The sequence below is a fragment of the Cornus florida genome, unplaced genomic scaffold, assembly GCF_030987335.1.
Source record: "Cornus florida cultivar Cherokee Brave unplaced genomic scaffold, ASM3098733v1 CherokeeBrave_3.0.0_Hap2_Chr11, whole genome shotgun sequence".
Classification (NCBI taxonomy): domain Eukaryota; kingdom Viridiplantae; phylum Streptophyta; class Magnoliopsida; order Cornales; family Cornaceae; genus Cornus; species Cornus florida.
Window position 1 is genome coordinate 3,816,167 of NW_026775581.1, and position 17,012 is coordinate 3,833,178.

Genomic DNA, 17,012 nt, shown 5'->3' on the forward strand with positions numbered 1-17,012 from the left:
TTAAATATTAGACCCATATTTGATGGGTCAATTTGTCAAAACAAAAGTTCATTAAAATTTTAGTGTCTACACCTGTATACCTTAATTAAATTTTGAATTAAAAGGGGGTTTCATTGAAATGGATTTTTGTCCTCGATAAAAATTTCTTTTCTTGGTCGTTGAATAATTGATTGGACAACATAGTCAAGTTATATTTCTACTAAAAATCTCTCTTTTATATTTTCATTTTTTTGGGCAAATTGACAAAAAACTTTTCTTGACATGAATAATATATAATAGAAAAAAAAAACCCTTGAGAGGACAAATTTTCTAAAAATTTAAAATAAAAAATTTGTAAATCAAACTTTCCGTTACTTCATCTTTTTAACTATTCATTAGCTTATTCGCATAGTTCCCCTTGGGAAGTTTGTGCCGAGAGGAGAGTGTAGGGATGGCAATGGGGGCGGTTTTGGGTGGGTGTACCCTCCCCCGTTTATAAACCCCCGCCCCACCCCCAACTGGCTAAACAGGGGACCTTCTCACCCCATCCCCGCCCCCATTTAACTTTTTCACCCCGCCGGTACTAGCCCTGCCCGTTTAGTCTTAGAATATTTCCTCCTTTTTAAATTTTTTGCCCTTCAAATACAATTATATAACTATTAAAAATCACTTAAAAAAAAAGGGCCATCAATACTTTAACATAAAATTCAACATTATAAACATTGAATGAGAATATGAGACGTAGGGTTTCTAATGCTATGTATAAATACTAATAAAATAAAGATAATTTAGTAATTTATCTACCTAAATGGGGTGGGTTGTGGTAGGGTGACCTCCCCCCGCCTCTGCCCCGAACCTGCGCGAGTTTTAATTAGTAAAAATCATCCCCGCACAAATAAGTTAAAAGGTCCCTCAAAATTGCCATAAGCGGGGCAGGGCGGGTATCCGCCCCCGCGGGACAAATTGTCATCCCTAAGAATCTACAAAGCGGACAATATATATAGCGGGATAGATCATGACAATTGATATAAAGTCAATCTCCAACCGTAAATGTGAGGAGAATGCACAAGCTTATGCGAGTCTGGCGAACAAGGACGCTTAGGTGATTGTGACGTTCTACGTCGTCGGGGGAGAAGTTTGTGGTACTTATGTTTGTCTAACTGTAACGGGTGAGTGGTTTACGATCCGATAAAAAAACTTAAGTTATTAAGTGTAGCTAACACCTAATTTATATATATCCATTTCACCTCTCATTCAGGTTTGATGTGATACAAATCTCTCCTTGTAACACTAACTTTGTGATGATAGATTTTTTTTTTATTTTAAATTTTGCTGGTTTAACGTGGTTCCTCCACCCCTAATTATCATCTTCTTTTTCTAATTTTATATTTTGCTAATTTTGATTATAATACAATTGGATAATAGATTCTCACCGGTTAAAATGTATAATGTCATTATTGTTGATAGACCAATACTAAATAAACATGTGATATATTTATGAGAGCCTTGAGGACCATAGTATTGTTGAATACAATTTTCTTCTCTCTATATTTGGAGTCGTTTAGTTGAGCGGCGGAGTTCGTAAATATATACACATATATTTGCCACGTAGCTGGGTTATAGGTAACATAAGTTATCAACTTGTAACACCTTTCTAACTTCCGCAACACCAAATAAAGAGTTAAGAGGGCGGTCCCTTCCTCGAAAGTAGTTATCCACCGATAAGAGTAACCGCTCTCTCTCTCCTCTTCTCCTGGTCCGAACGTCGAAACCCTAAAAATTGGGCCATGGTGGACGGTACGGACACGAAGACGAAGCTCTTGCAAGAACTGCTGCTGTACGCAGCGAGCGCCGCATTAAGCTGCCTGGTCCTGTTCGCAGGGCTTCGACACCTCGACAACGATCGTGATACCGCCAAAAAAGCACTGGAACAAAAGAAACAACTCTCCAAACGATTGGGTCGTCCTCTCATTCACACCACTCCCTACGAGGCAAGCAATTCCAACACCTTTCCTTTTTTAACTTTTCTCTCTAAAATCCCCCCCCCAAAAAAAAAAAAAAAAAAATTGAAAAATTGGGTGTTTACAGGATGTGATAGCGTGTGATGTTGTGAATCCGGACCACATAGATGTGAAGTTCGAGTCCATCGGAGGGATGGACGGAATTAAGCAAGAATTGTTTGAATTGGTGATTCTTCCGTTGCGGAGACCTGACTTGTTTGCGCATGGCAAGCTTCTGGGTCCCCAAAAGGGTGTCTTGTTGTACGGACCTCCTGGGACTGGGAAGACCATGCTTGCCAAGGCCATTGCCAACGAATCTGGAGCTGCATTCATTAATGTCAAGCTTTCCAATTTGATGAGCAAGTGGTTTGGTGATGCCCAAAAACTTGGTATCTTTTCTATTTCTTTTTTATTTTCTTTTCCTAAATTTGTATTGTGAAATGCTCAAATGTTGTTACAAAAACTATACTTGGTTCGTCATGCGTATAATTTCTTGAAACCGCTCTCGCATTTTTGTAATGATTCCCTCAACAACATCAGTTCCAGTACTGAATCCAACTTGACATAAAAACACAACATTTGATAAATGAATCAGCAAATGTTACAATGTGTTTATGCATTAAAAATTCAGAACATGAAGCCTTTGAAAGTCCTTATATGGTTAGTTAAATTCTGATAATACTGGATTTGTTTAAAGTATTGTTACCACAAGGAGTCCAGGGTTCTATCAGATGTTGATAAAAAGGGTTTTGATGGTTATCCTTTTGTGATGTCAATTGGCAACTACCTGTGTAATTTGTTGGAAGAATTAAGATAGGGTTTCTGTAGAAATTTATGAATGCTCCATGCTCTTAAAGCGGTGGTGTTATAAAGATCCTTACCTGAGGTTATGATTACATCACAGTGCATGCAAAATTAGACCTAGAGGGACTAAATAGGAGGTCTAATGAATACTAATTTGTAACTAACTAACTTTTTGAATAACAGTTAATTTTTTATTTAAATTTAATTAATTAGTTTGATTCATGTCTCAATTGCAATCACGTAAACACATAAAGCATAAGATAAATAAAGCAGAGACACAATATTTTTTATATGGAAGACCCTAGAAGGAGAAAAACCACGGGACCTAGTCCAAGCAGATCAAAACTTACTATAAGAGAAAGATGTTACAATTAAGTTACCAAATTCCAACCTAGAATTACCTAATCCTCACCTAAACAAGATCTCCCTAAACCCGTCTAGCTATTGATCCATCGACAGACCTACACCTTGTGTATGATCTCCAACACTGTTGACATCCGCTCAACTTGTTCTTTGTGAATCACCCGGTTGATGCTATGCTTGATAGATTCAATTCTGCTTCTTCCTTTGGTTCTTTTAATCACATATAATATGGTAATTTGTAAAGAATTCTCAATGATATCTCTCTCTGAAATATTTAAATTCTCTCAATAATATATAAGGAGTTAAAAGCCCCTTTGAGAAATACCCTAGATTGACTATAACCCCGTATTTATGACCAATATAGGAGACCTATGTAATATGGTAAGTAAAATCCTTTTAGAATTCTAATTTGAGAGATTTTTCATGACAGTATTTTTGTAGAGTTCGATCAACCGACACTTCAATGGACACCTACTGGGAATTCCTTGATCGGATCAAGTGTTTGATCAAGGCTTGCTGGATTTCAAAGCAATTTTATAGAGAACTTACAGTTGATCCACCTACTGGGAATTCCTTGATTGGATCAAGTGCAGCTATTAATCGAAGCTTTCTGGAACACCCTTGATTGATCAACCTATCACTTGACTCACTATTTTTCAGCAACTCATTTTTGAAAATATTTGATATAGTTTTGATTCAAAAAACCTATTTTTGAAAAACATAGCTTTCAGCGTATTTTATAATCAAATCTAGGTAATCTAACATCCATTTACCTATGCCCTATATATGCGATTGAGCCTCACCAACTTTGCACCATGTTCTTCACAAATCGTTTCTCCATTTTTGAGGTTGTAGAAAAAGATTTCACGAGACTTTGACACACTATTAACTCAAATTGTCAGTAGGAATTTGCCAACACATTATATTCTTAACAAAGAGTATTCGGATTTGTATTAATATCAACAGATATATATTAAATAGTTTCTCTTAAGACTTACATTTGTAAAAATCCATATGCCATTAGTAACACATGGGTATTTTGAACTATAGTCAACATATCACAACCTCGGTGATACAAAGAGGAAGAGAAAATATTATGAGCTTTCATATTGGCGGTACTTTTTGTTTTTTTGGCGATACTAATGACACAGGCCATTTTTGTCATATTTCCTGTTTCAAGAACTTATGTTAATTTTTCCTGTAGTGTATCTTATCCCAAGTCCATAACGAGTATCAAGAGGTTTTTCAAAAGGAAAAAATAAAGAAACAAATCTAGTGATTTATATGCATTTAGCATATGGATATATATTGCCATTATCTTATTCATAAGTGATAGTCGAACACTGAGTTGCCGACCATCATTAGCTAACATCTATATAACCTCTGGAAATGCCATCTCATGTTTGTCCAACCTTATTTCTTGGTTAGATAGGATTTTGCTAAACATTTACTGAACACATAATTCTTTGCAGTGGCAGCTGTTTTTAGCTTGGCATATAAGATCCAGCCTGCTATTATATTCATTGATGAGGTTGATAGTTTCTTGGGACAGCGTCGTGCAACAGACAATGAAGCGTTGACTAACATGAAAACTGAGTTCATGGCTTTGTGGGATGGTTTTACCACAGATCGTGAGTATTTTTATGTTGATGACCTAGTTGATGTGCATCTGCATTCCATGTAAGGATTTAAAAATAGTCTAATTTTATATTTGTTCATAGAGAATGCTCGGGTTATGGTCCTCGCTGCAACCAATCGTCTGATGGACCTCGACGAGGCAATACTTAGGCGTCTTCCTCAGGTATTTGAGATTGGGAAACCTGACCACGGTGATAGAGAGAAGATACTTGAGGTGATTTTGAAGGGTGAGAGAGTAGACGACAATATTGACTTTCACCACATTGCTAGTTTGTGTGAGGGATACACTGGTTCAGATCTGCTAGAACTCTGTAAGCAAGCAGCTTATATTCCTCTCAGGGATTTCTTACAAGATGAGAAGAATGGGAAGCAATCTCATGTAAGTATATATCTCATCATTGGTTTAATGTGAATATTTTATATCCTTGGTTTACTGATTTTGTTCAGGGCTGCAACTAAGGTGGATTGGATCATGTAGTGGGGTCATTGGGTCAAACCAGGCTCAATCCAATCACTATTTGGTTTTCTAAAGCCCTGTCTTAACCCGGACTCGAGCCAAGCTACCCTAGCCTGAGCCTAGCCCAAACATAAATTTATGAACTTAGATTGAGCTCCAAAAAAAGTTAACCAAGAAATAATATTCAGATTCCAACCCTACAGATGAGGAAACTAAAGAGTGAAAATTGACGAATTAACAGCTCAAATAGGATCATCTGAAGCACACCAGTGATATTCCAACGTTTCTATATTGACAGAACAATGGCTTTTCAAGATTCTAAGTCTAGCAATATTTTTTTGCCAAATATATTTTTTTTAAAATTACCAACGCCCCAAAACTCCAAACTCCGAAGCACCATAATCGTCCATGGTGAGGGATCTGCAAGTGAGTGAGTGGCCATTGTTATGAACAATTAGTAGTGGGCCTGGTGGCAAAAGAAATAAATAAAGGGTTTCACTTACTCAGAGTTGTACAGCAGATGCGCGTGTAATACATGAGCCATCAGCAATCTGTACATGTGGAACCTACCGGGCCACCCGGACCCAGTTCCTTCATAGTCATACTGTCTAAAACTGTTTTTCTTGTTTTGATGAAATGGACTGTAAACAACTTGGCATGTCTGAATTGAACTAAAACCCAGATATTGGATAGGTATCTTCTGCTTGAGGCTCGGTTTTTCAAGCCTGATCCAAGTCAGATGGAGAGAGTTGACAGTAGTGATTGCAACCCCCATAAATTAAGAAACTCCAATTTGTTTTAATGAAATAAAGAGTTGATCACTATTGATTTTGTTATTATAGCATTGATTTAAAAATTTAATAGCAAAATAGGTATGCATCTAGCTGAACCTGGTCGGTTTGCAATTTGTTACAGGCACCAAGGCCATTGTCACAGTTGGACCTGGAGAAAGTTTTGCTACATCAAGGAAAACAAAGGTTTGCATGAACGGGGGCATAGTGGATTAAGCTTTTGGTCTTCCACCTAGAAGACACGATGACTATCAGGTCTAGCTCACAGTAAATGATCCTCTAAGCTTTCAATGTCTTAAATTTCAACCTTCTGTTAAATGCTGAAAACCCTAGAGAAAACCATCTTTCATTATAACTGGATGGTTGTTGTCATTGTATTCATAAAAAATAACTTGGTAATATTTTATTTCCAGGATTCATAGACTTCCTTTGGAGGTCGCGTGACAGCATCCATCGGCTGTAACACTCGGACATTCAGATTAGATGCCCCCAGTAAGTTAAGCTTTGGATAAGTATCACACTTTAATTTTTATCTATTTTCGCTTTCTTTTCGGTAATGGGGAAGAGTGAAAGGGTTTGTTTAAATTTCCATTCTCATCAAGCTGTCAAGTGCTGTGACGGGCCCAAGCAGTGAATTGTACAGCTTTATGTATCATTTTCATTTGAATCTACACTTGATTGAATATTAACATTCAAATGATGACAACATGAATATTGTTGTCATTTTATCCAACTTCTGATGTGATAATGTTGTCTAAGAAATGTATTCTAGTTGTACCATCTTGTCAATCTTGCTTGTCTTGAGACGATTTTATGTTAGCATGGCATTACAGAATTTGAGTTGAAGGCATAAAAGCTTGAGATGCCATGAAAAAGCATTCGAAACTCATGAATAGAAAGATATAACAGATAACAATATGCTGAGTTAAATATCGACTCAAACGCATGTATATATGTGTAATAGAAAAACAAGGCATAAAATGAATAGTTTGGCAGTTAAAGAAATTGTGGATATAACGCATGTGCATAGGCGTTTCACCATGGAGAAAATTATGTGACTCGAGTAAATACAATATGGATGTGGTGCATCTATTTTCTTCCATTCTGTGTGCTCTAAACGTGGAATATTTTAACTGTACGTTTTCAAATTCAAATTTTATGAGAGACGAGAGGATGGTGACTATCCTTTGAGGACGTCTCTGTTTTCTTGCAAGACCAACCTTTGTGGAATCAGCCATTCAAACTACAATTTTTTGCATGTCATAAAAAATGTAAATTATGTAGGGGCTTAATGCCAATGTTTTGCAGGAACAGCTTAGGAACACGGTCCTTACAACTTGTAGCCTGAAATAAGATCCACAGATCACATGAAGCAATGTGGTCTCTGGCATAAACAGCTCTTCACTTTATATTAGTCCACCGAAACTTATTTTTTGATAGGAAAAGGACTTAATATCCTCATCTTATAGCAGAAATCTAGGGCAACAGATGCAAAAAGAAAGATTAAAAGATTCTGGGACACAAAAACTGCACCATCAAAAGCATGGGACAAGAAGCTCCCGGAATCCAATTCCAAAGGCGGTCCACCATCCAGCGTAGCAAGACCTGCATTGCGAATGCAACTTATATACATCATCAGTCTAGAAGCACTTAGTTAACAAAATTATCAAGCAAGAACGCGGATTTGAGTTTGAAGCAGTAACTTAGTACAAACAATGTCAAAAGGCTAGGTCTGTTTCAGTCTACCCTTGGCAATACAAATAACGGGGATCACAATGGCTGTAATGGTTTGTACCTTTGACAAAGCCGAAAGCTGCAGATGTCCCCGTCTTAAGCTGAACATTGTCCAAGTCTCTTCTTATTGCATATCGAAAGGTTACACCAAATAATGCACAGGTAGCGAAAGTGACTGCCAAAGGGAGTATGAGTTGAGAACTGGTTGTCACCTGAGTGAAGGAAATGGGAAGTCCTGCAAGGGTGCCGACAATGGCAGAAACGGATGCTGCTTTTACAGACTCCCACCTCTCTTCATTTTTGTCAATTTCTTCACTTTCCATCTCCATGAGAGAATCTCTGTCGTCACCAATACCATCCACGCTTAGAGAGCGCTCTGCTTCTTCAATCATCACTCTGGCTTCAAATATTTCCCTCTGGCTTTCTGCAATCTTTAAACCCAACATGCATGTGTAATTTATATAATTAGTAATAGAAAATGTCTCTCAACACCTCAATCAAAGAAGCCCAAAAAGATAAATCTGTCAAAATTCTTGTTTGTATAATTAATAGTTCAAGGCATGCATCAAAGCAAAAACAGTAGTTCCATGATTCAGCTCGTGTTACTTTCCAGATATGTAAATTTTCTTCAGCAATTACTTTGTGTCGCAAAGCAAGAACACTATATATAATTAGGGTTGCACAAAAGAACCGTGGAACCGCTCACGGTTCCGGTTCCGGTTCCGGTTCCTAAAACTAAAAAATATTAAAAATTAAAATCACGAATGACAAAAGTCACAAAATTCTCAAAACCTAAACCTCAATTTTACCTAACCTCTCAAACTCACTCTGCAGCTCCTCTCCTCTCCTCTCAGCCTCTCCTCTCAGACTCTCGGCCCTCTCATTGGTCTCTTATCTTCTCAGAACTCTCTTCAGATTGGTCTCTATCTTCTTAGATCACAGACTCGCGACTCTCGATTCTCCTCTCAACCTCTGATTCAGTGGATTCGGTTGGATCGGTCAGATCGGTCTCTGTCTCAGCCTCTGATTTAATCAAGTGTATAATTAAATCGTTTATCCTCTTAGCCTCTGATTCAGTGATTCGTGGATTCAGTCGGATCGATCTCTAGAGATGTATCTGTTGTTCCCGGAGAGGTTGTTAAGGATTTAGCCGCTGTCTCGGCGAAAGTCTTCGGCTTCCGGTCTCAGTTTGGTCAACGGTTCCATGGAACCAAACCGGATTGCTCACGGTTCTGGTTCTAGTTCCGGTTCCATTTTTTTAGGAACCGTTCAGACCTGTTCCGGTTCCGGTTCCAATAGGAACCGTACCGAACCAAATCATGTGCACCCCTATATATAATGTGTGTATGATCAAACTTTATTTGCATTTGCCCCTATAATTCTAGTATGGGTGTGGGGGAGAAGTTGTCGACACTTGCATCTATAAATGTTTCATAACGGTGTAGACGTGTTTTGAAAACCGTGTACAAAGCAGACAATATCTACACAACGGGGTGTGTCACGACAGATGCTATAAGAACACACAACGGGATGTGTCATGACAGATGTTATAAGAATGAATAATCAAATTCCTTGATGGTCATATGAAGACTTAAAAGTGAAGGTCTGAATCAAAGCTGATCTCCACCCGAAAATGGGAGCGCTCACCAGCCCTTGAGGGTCAAGCCAACGAGAACACTGGGTCCTAAAAGGGTACTTCTTGTATGTGTAAACATCTCATAACTGTGAGACTCCTTTTGAAAACCATGAGTACCAAGTCAATGGGTCAAAAAATGAGCATGTGGTTGATACTTTTAACAATGGCTTATGAAATGACTGTTCAAGGGGTGGGATGAAATTAGGCAAATCAGATCAAAATTGGTGATTGTGGAGGGACAAATAGTATGTATAACACAAATTTGCAGAAGGAAAGAATGAAATAATAAAAGTCACTGATTTGACTAACACAACACAATCATTCTATCAGTTTAGTTATATATATATTGCAGTGACACACCTCGGAGGCTCTGATTTCGAGCTGGTTGATGTAATTCCTCAATTGCTTTGCTTCAATCTCTTGTTTTTGGATCTCAGCGAGCCCTCGCTTGGCCGATTCGACTCTCTCAGTGGCCTTCTCCAACCCATCTAACAAAACCCTATTATCTTCTTTGTTCAAGAGTTGCTCCACTCGCTCGTCCACCATACCTGATAACACCTCCTTTAAACTACCCAATTCCCTCTCTTCCGAGTCATTGCTGCATTTCAGTACCTGCAGGGTGGTTCGAGACATCAATGATGCATATGGTGTGGTGCGGGTCGGAGGAAGAGTTGTGATGTAACAAAATCTTTCATTAAAGACTAGAATTTTAGGGTTTGGAGAGGAAACCAGAGTAGGGTTAACGATTGTGCTTGTCATGTTGGAACGAAGAGGGTTCAGCGTTTGTAAGGCTGTGATAGCATTATGCATGTTATGTGTTTGCTGCTTATCCTCTTCCAGTGTTGGAAGGATAAATAAATGATGTAATTTATATTATTAATTTTCACTCTATTTATTATTTAAATAAAATATAAAGGATTCAAAAATAGTCTCCCCTCATAATTATTTCTAAAAATATATTGTATGTATTATACTTTAAAAAATAGTTGCATTATTATTATTTTTAATTAAAAATAAGTGTAAACCGATACCTAATAAGTTAAGGTCAAACCTCATCTAGATGAACATTTTGATTTTAACTTTCAATTACACCTTAAATTACTTTTTGGATTCTGACACATGCGAATTGACCCATTTACCCCCATTTTTTTAAATACAATTTAATACCAAATATTTATAAGCTTAAATGACAAAAATGCCCCTATATTCAAACTAACACATTTATATATATATTTCTTTTTTTCATCTCCACTGCATATGCCCGTAACCGACAATAGATTCTAGCGATTGCAGCGCCACCATCCCCATCTCCATAATAGCCACCACCATTCCCAACCCACAACCACCAGCAGCCAATGGCGCTACCACCTGCATCCCAGCCCATAACTGTGATACCTCTTGACTTCGAGACATGGGTTGATTAGGCCAAAGCCCAAAATCGATGGAAATATCAAACAATTAAGTAATAAACAAGTATAGAATACTAAAAGAAATAAGAATAAATAAAGAAGCTGAAAAGAAACTAAATAATAAAATTCTCCATTAATTAATCCAATAAAATAATCCTCCAAACATATCCAAATCCTCTGATACCAGTAATTCATCTAGATTACAACTCGAGAATCCATCATGTGGACTCCTAATAAAATCCCAACTAAAAACTGAAGTAAAGAAATCTAATACTGAAATAAAAAGGAAATCCTATGTAGATGAGTGATGAAGACTGTCTCTGCTCAGCACGAACAATCTCTAAGTCTAAAACTGAAAAACACCTAAAAAATAATGGTGGGTCAGACCCACAAACAAGTTCTATTATACTACAGTCCAAACATAGACCCGATAACACATATACATCCTGGTTAATTCAACAATAACTAAGTAATCTGTATATATGTAGATACACACTAAAGGACTCTCACTGGACTATAGGACGACATCAACCTGAATAGTAAGCATCATATAAAATGCACATAAAGTGGGCATGAGTACCTAGACCTAACAAGGCACACCTCTATCCACTATATCCAGCTAGGCATCCCAGGTAATATACGCGCCCTAACCACTGATCCTGAGACTCAAGCTCAAATCATGGCACATATCTTTACATATATAATCCATCCAATCCAAAACAGAAAAGTAAACTATTCAACCATATTATTTCAATGGCATGTCATTCAACTAGTTCCGTGGCCTGATACGAATAGGTAGGACTTAACTTTTTCGTTAATCCGTCCCTAAAATATACAAATAGGTAGGACTTAACTTTTCCGTTAATCCATCCCTAGAGTGCCCCCATATTATTTAAGGGTGCATTAATCCATACAATCCAATATTTGATGCAACAGATAAAATAAGACATCAAATAATCCAGAACTAAGCACAATAAAAATCAGATCAATATATGATTATATTATACTGCCAATACATGATTAAAATCATATAACATCCATTTAAATTGCTGAAATAATATTAAGCAAATAAATCATCCATTAACAGCATGCAAATTTAATTAAAATTTCATATTGTTCAAGTTCTTAGCATATGAATATAAATTATGCATTCTAAGTATTTAACATGATCATCATAGTCATTTAAAACACCTAAATTAACCTATACAGCCCTGGAATATCCTAAAACTCAAAACAGTAGCCAAAAACCCAAATTTGCCAACTTCCAGCATGGAAGCATGCTCTCTCCACAAGGGAGCCGCCTCTTTCCTTCATGGAGCCAGCTCCCTCCAAGAGGGAGCTGCCTCTCAGCCTAAGGGAGCCGCCTCCCTCTAAAAGGGAGACGCCTTCCAACCTACTACTCCTCATCTTCTTCGTCTCCGGCGACCTTCGGACATTTCGATTGCCTTTGTTAAGGTTTCTAAACATCTGTTCTAGGTCCCAAACGATCCCAATAAATTTTATAAAGTCCATATGCATCTTTAACACGAATTAAAACAAGATTTCATGCAAGAACACTCAAGATCAAGCAATTAACAATTTATCAACATACTAACTGTTTTTAATTTGTTTATGCATGCATACATGATTAATTTACTGTCTAATTAATTCTAGAATTAACCTAGGCATGTATAGAATATGAAATCTAAGGGAAAGAGTTAAAAGAAGAACTTGCCTTAAGATTTCAGATTGAAACCTTAACCTCCTTCTTCTTAGATTTTCCAGCGATCCTTGGCTGCCTTCTCAGCCCTCTGTTGCTCCTGGTTCAACCTACGAGCAAGCCCCAACTTTCCTTCCTTGGTTCAGCCTTCAATTTCGGCCAAAACCTTAGCTTCCTCTCTCTCAAGCCCAAAGCGGACAGTATCATACCATATCGTGAAGTGGGTTGTTACAAATGGTATTAGAGCCTGATCTAACTGGAAGTGTGCTGACGGGGACGTCGGGCCTCCAAGGGGGGTGGATTGTGATGACTTTATGGGTGAATGTACCGTGTGCGGGTGCGAGACACTTATAGTGTGATGACCGTGTCATATTTGTCCTTTTTCAGGCATTCATTTTTCTTATTTTTATTTATATATTTAATTTATTCTTTTTCCACATTGTCTTAGGGTTTTGCGCTCGAGATAGGCTTCGGTGCTCGGAAATGATTTCCGTCACCACGTGCATTACGTTATATTATCTTTTACTGCCCGCGTAGGTTTTTAATTTCATTGAAAAGTATGTTCGTTTATATTTATTTTGTAGGGGCATGAATGTATAGTTTCTTGGGAAACATTTTCATTTTTCAGGGTGTTCTGTGTAATTATGTTTTTGATATATTTTGTCTTAGGGACTTCCATGTAATTATTTTTGCTAGATATTTAAAAGAGGGACTAAGTTGCAAACAGGGGAAAAAGTGACAAATGTCACTCATTCATTAGGCAACATGTTGATTTGCCATTGTGACACTTGGAAGCCTAGATTGGTGATAAGTGTAAGCTTGAGATGAAACCTTGTGAGGAGGCATAGATGGGTGACAAGTGGAGGGTGGATGTGTGTGTGTGTGAGAGAGGTAGTGTTGGTGTGTGTGTGTGTTTGGCTAACAAAGACATTGATAGTGGAAAAGTTAGAGGAAATTGTTGCATTCTCTCAAAGCCACCATTGTTGAGCCACAAAACCCTTGCTGCCATTTCTTAATTTCGAACCCTCTCCCATAGGAATTTGATCTTCCACTTTGAAGATCAAATCTTCCTCTCTTCCTGATTTAGAACACTTTTTTTTCAGTTTCTCCATTTGATGTTGTTTGCCTCGAATTTTAGAGTGACAATCCTCTGTTAAGGCAGTTTGAGAAAACCAGAAACCCTAGTTGCCATTTCTGAAATTCAAACCCCTTACCTTTGGAATTTGATCTTCCACTTTGAAGATCAAATCTTCCTCTCTTCCATATCTAGAACACCTTTTTACAGTTTTTCATTTTGGCCTTGTTTGCCTTGGATTCTAGAGGGATAAACCTCTAGTGAGTAGTTTGAGAAAAATCAGAAACCTCAGCCACCTTTTTTGAAATTTGACCCCCTCCTTAAGGAATTTGGTCTTCCACTTTGAAGACCAAATCTTCCTCTCTTCTTGATCTAGAACACTTTTTCTCAGTTTTGCATTTTGAGCTTGTTTGCCAAGGATTGTAGAGGAACAATCCTCCAGTGAGGTAGGGGTTATCCTATATTTATACTCTTGTTATTTCTTGCTTCTTTTGTTGTTGATATAAATTGTATGCATGTAAATTGAAGTTCTAGGGCTGTATTAGATGACTATTGATTAAATCTAACCTAGGGTTTCATTTTTGCATAAGTCTTATAAGTGAGTATCCTCTTATGTTGTTGTTGTCTTATAAACTAGAAGTTGGAAATCTTATGTTGTTTTGTTGTTGTTACTATGATGCTCTAAGATTATTGTTGTCATTATTTGTGTTGTGATATTTGACTATGCCATTGTTAAGTTAGGGATTTAATGAATACCATGTTAGCATGACTAAAATCTCTATGTTGATTACCTTGCAATTGTGTTGTTTTAATCTTGTTTCATTTGGTGTAGATTTGAAATCATATGATTTGGTTAGTGTAACTTTAGATATTTTATTTAATTATTGCCAATGATTTAATTGTGTAATTAACCATATGTTGTTGTTAAATTCATGGATTTGAAGCTCATTTCATACTAGCTTGAATTGATTTCATACTAGCATGCCATTGTAGTTAAGGACTTAGGTGATGAATTGTGTGAATTCATGTTTGGTTGTGCATGTTAAGTGGTTAAGTGCATTGTATACTTAGTATACGTTGTTTACAATTTGTTGATTTTGGAAACTTAGGACGTCGTTGTCTTGACTATGGTTAGAGTACGGCTTTAATGCGGGAGATATGTGTTTTCCCCATACGTGCGCACTAGGGTAATTACTGGCGGGCTAGTAACCCAAAATAGCTATCATGCGTTTGGATTTGATCCAGCGTGATGTCCAAGTATATCCACATTGTTTGATTTCGCATTTCGTTTCAAGCTGATAATATCAAATCGTTGTAACTTGCTGTTTTGTATTGGCTATTCCAATGTTGTTTAATTGCTTCACTTATTGTGGTTTGTTTTTAAAATATTCTACGGTAGCTTAGGGTGATCCCTTAGTAACACTTTGAACATAGACGTTAGGTGGCATGCACCACATGTAACCGTTTATATTACGTTGCAAAGAACCGTTGAAACTTTAAGGTATACACATGTGTTTCATCCTACTGAGTAACTCGTTTACTCACCCCAGTTGATTGGGTCTTTTTCAGGTAAGAAGACATTGTTCTTGGATGCTCAACATCCATAGCTTGACTTAGTTGCATTGGATTACTTTTATGTACATTTGATAAGCAAATGTTAGCATGATTTGTTTACTTTTGATATCATAATTGTATAACTTGTTTAGAAGTATAGCTTGCTTCATTTTTGACTTATAATATGAACTTAAATGCTCTATTTTGATTCTATTTTACTATATGTGCAATGTGGCCAAGGGCCAATGTCTTTTGATCAATAGAATGTATGACGAGATTTCTGCATGTTTTATTTTAGCGACCTATTTAATGTCAGGGGAATTTTGGGCATTTCATGTTACATTTTTAATTTAGTTAAATGATAAGTGCTCAAATGTTGCACATTTTAGCACCTAAGGTAGGGTATTTTAGTCCTTGCATCTATCTTACTTTCATGTTTTAGACCTAATTTATGTTTATGTGTTTTTAAGGGCAATAAAGTTCAAACGGGTTTAAATTAGTCCATTACCGCAATTTTTGGAGTCAAGTAAAGGCAATCGAAAAAATCTTAGAAAATGACAAAAAGAGGCCGCAACCTATTGTTCATATTTAAAAGCGGTCAATTCTACCTTTTTTTCGGGCCTTTGATGATGTTCCCAACGATCAAGAAGCAAACCGAATAGCCCGAGGCCAAAATGGAGTTAAACGAGGCTTAAAAGAGATTTCTAGCACTGGGGGATCGATCTCCCAGAGTGGGGGATCGATCCCCCACTGTTGGCAGAAAGGTGCAAAAAAATACCCCCTGGGGATCGATCCCCAAGCCCCTGGCAGCATTGCGGGATTTATTATTTACTTGGCTAAGGGATTTTCTTATTTGGGTTGATTTTGTAACTTATTGGTCTTCCAATAAGGCTTATACGTAAGGAAACCAATACCAATTAGTTTGAGTTAGTTTTTATTATTTTATTTTTACATTTTATTTTTCTGTAAGATATATCGTTCTCTCTGGAAAAAGCGAAAGAAAGAAAACGTTAGGGTTTTAAGAAATATTCAAGGAAGAAGAAGAAGGAGCCAAAGATGGGAATTGGGCTTGTTGATACCATGATCATCTCCTCCATGAGCTAGTTCTTCACTTAGGGCTTGGATGAGCCCTAAGTTCATGTAACCTAAACCTTTGCATTTCTTTTATTGGGGAATTAATAAGTTGTAATTAAATGTATGGCATTGTGATTTCTTTATATATACATGCTTGATTTGACAAATTAGGGCTTATATTGATAAATTCTTCCATTGAAATCGCTAGTTGATTATATGTCTATGTATGATTAATTAGGGATTTTATTCTTCATTAGATGATTGAAAATTAATTCTTCCATTGATTCTATATGTAAATTGCATGTCTATGTGTGATTGATTTAGAATTATAATCTATACTAGATACTTCTTGTAGTTGTGTTTAGTGATGGCCATGGTATAGTACTTATGTGATACAATTGTCAATTAATTTAATGGATAAAGGCTTAATCTTGATGAGTTGTTTTACAAATTAGCTTACTTGTTATTAGTTAATTGTAGTTAAGTAGGCAATTTGTGCTTGATTATGTTAATCCATGCTTCTGATTACAATTAGTATTATTCTTATGATTGATGTGTGCTCTTATTGGATAGATTTGTGAATGTGTATGGTGGGTTATGACGTAGTCTTGAATGGGTTCTACACTTTAGTTTAATTGTCATTAAGTAGACAACTCATTCTTGATATTGATAATCTATGCTTACAATTGTGATTTGTGATGATAATGTGGTTACATCTATAATTACATTAATAATTTCCCCAATAATTGAAAGCAAATGGTTAATTAGATGAACTTAGTGGTGAATCCTAACCGTAAGA

The 17,012-nt window shown here is 36.8% G+C and overlaps 1 protein-coding gene and 1 pseudogene across 1 annotated transcript; one reads left to right on the forward strand and one right to left on the reverse strand.

Annotated features, from left to right (window-relative positions):
- Positions 1–1,617: 1,617 nt before the first annotated feature.
- LOC132287106 (uncharacterized) lies at positions 1,618–6,287 on the forward strand (annotated as a pseudogene).
- A 1,113-nt stretch (positions 6,288–7,400) lies between these two features.
- On the reverse strand, positions 7,401–10,252 carry LOC132287107 (uncharacterized). The gene is made up of 3 exons (XM_059789609.1): positions 9,763–10,252; positions 7,828–8,197; positions 7,401–7,637 (listed from the first exon to the last, which is right to left on the reverse strand). Exons 1-3 carry the CDS (start codon positions 10,210–10,212, stop codon positions 7,459–7,461), a joined length of 999 nt encoding a protein of 332 aa, XP_059645592.1. The 5' UTR covers positions 10,213–10,252; the 3' UTR covers positions 7,401–7,458.
- Positions 10,253–17,012: the final 6,760 nt, after the last annotated feature.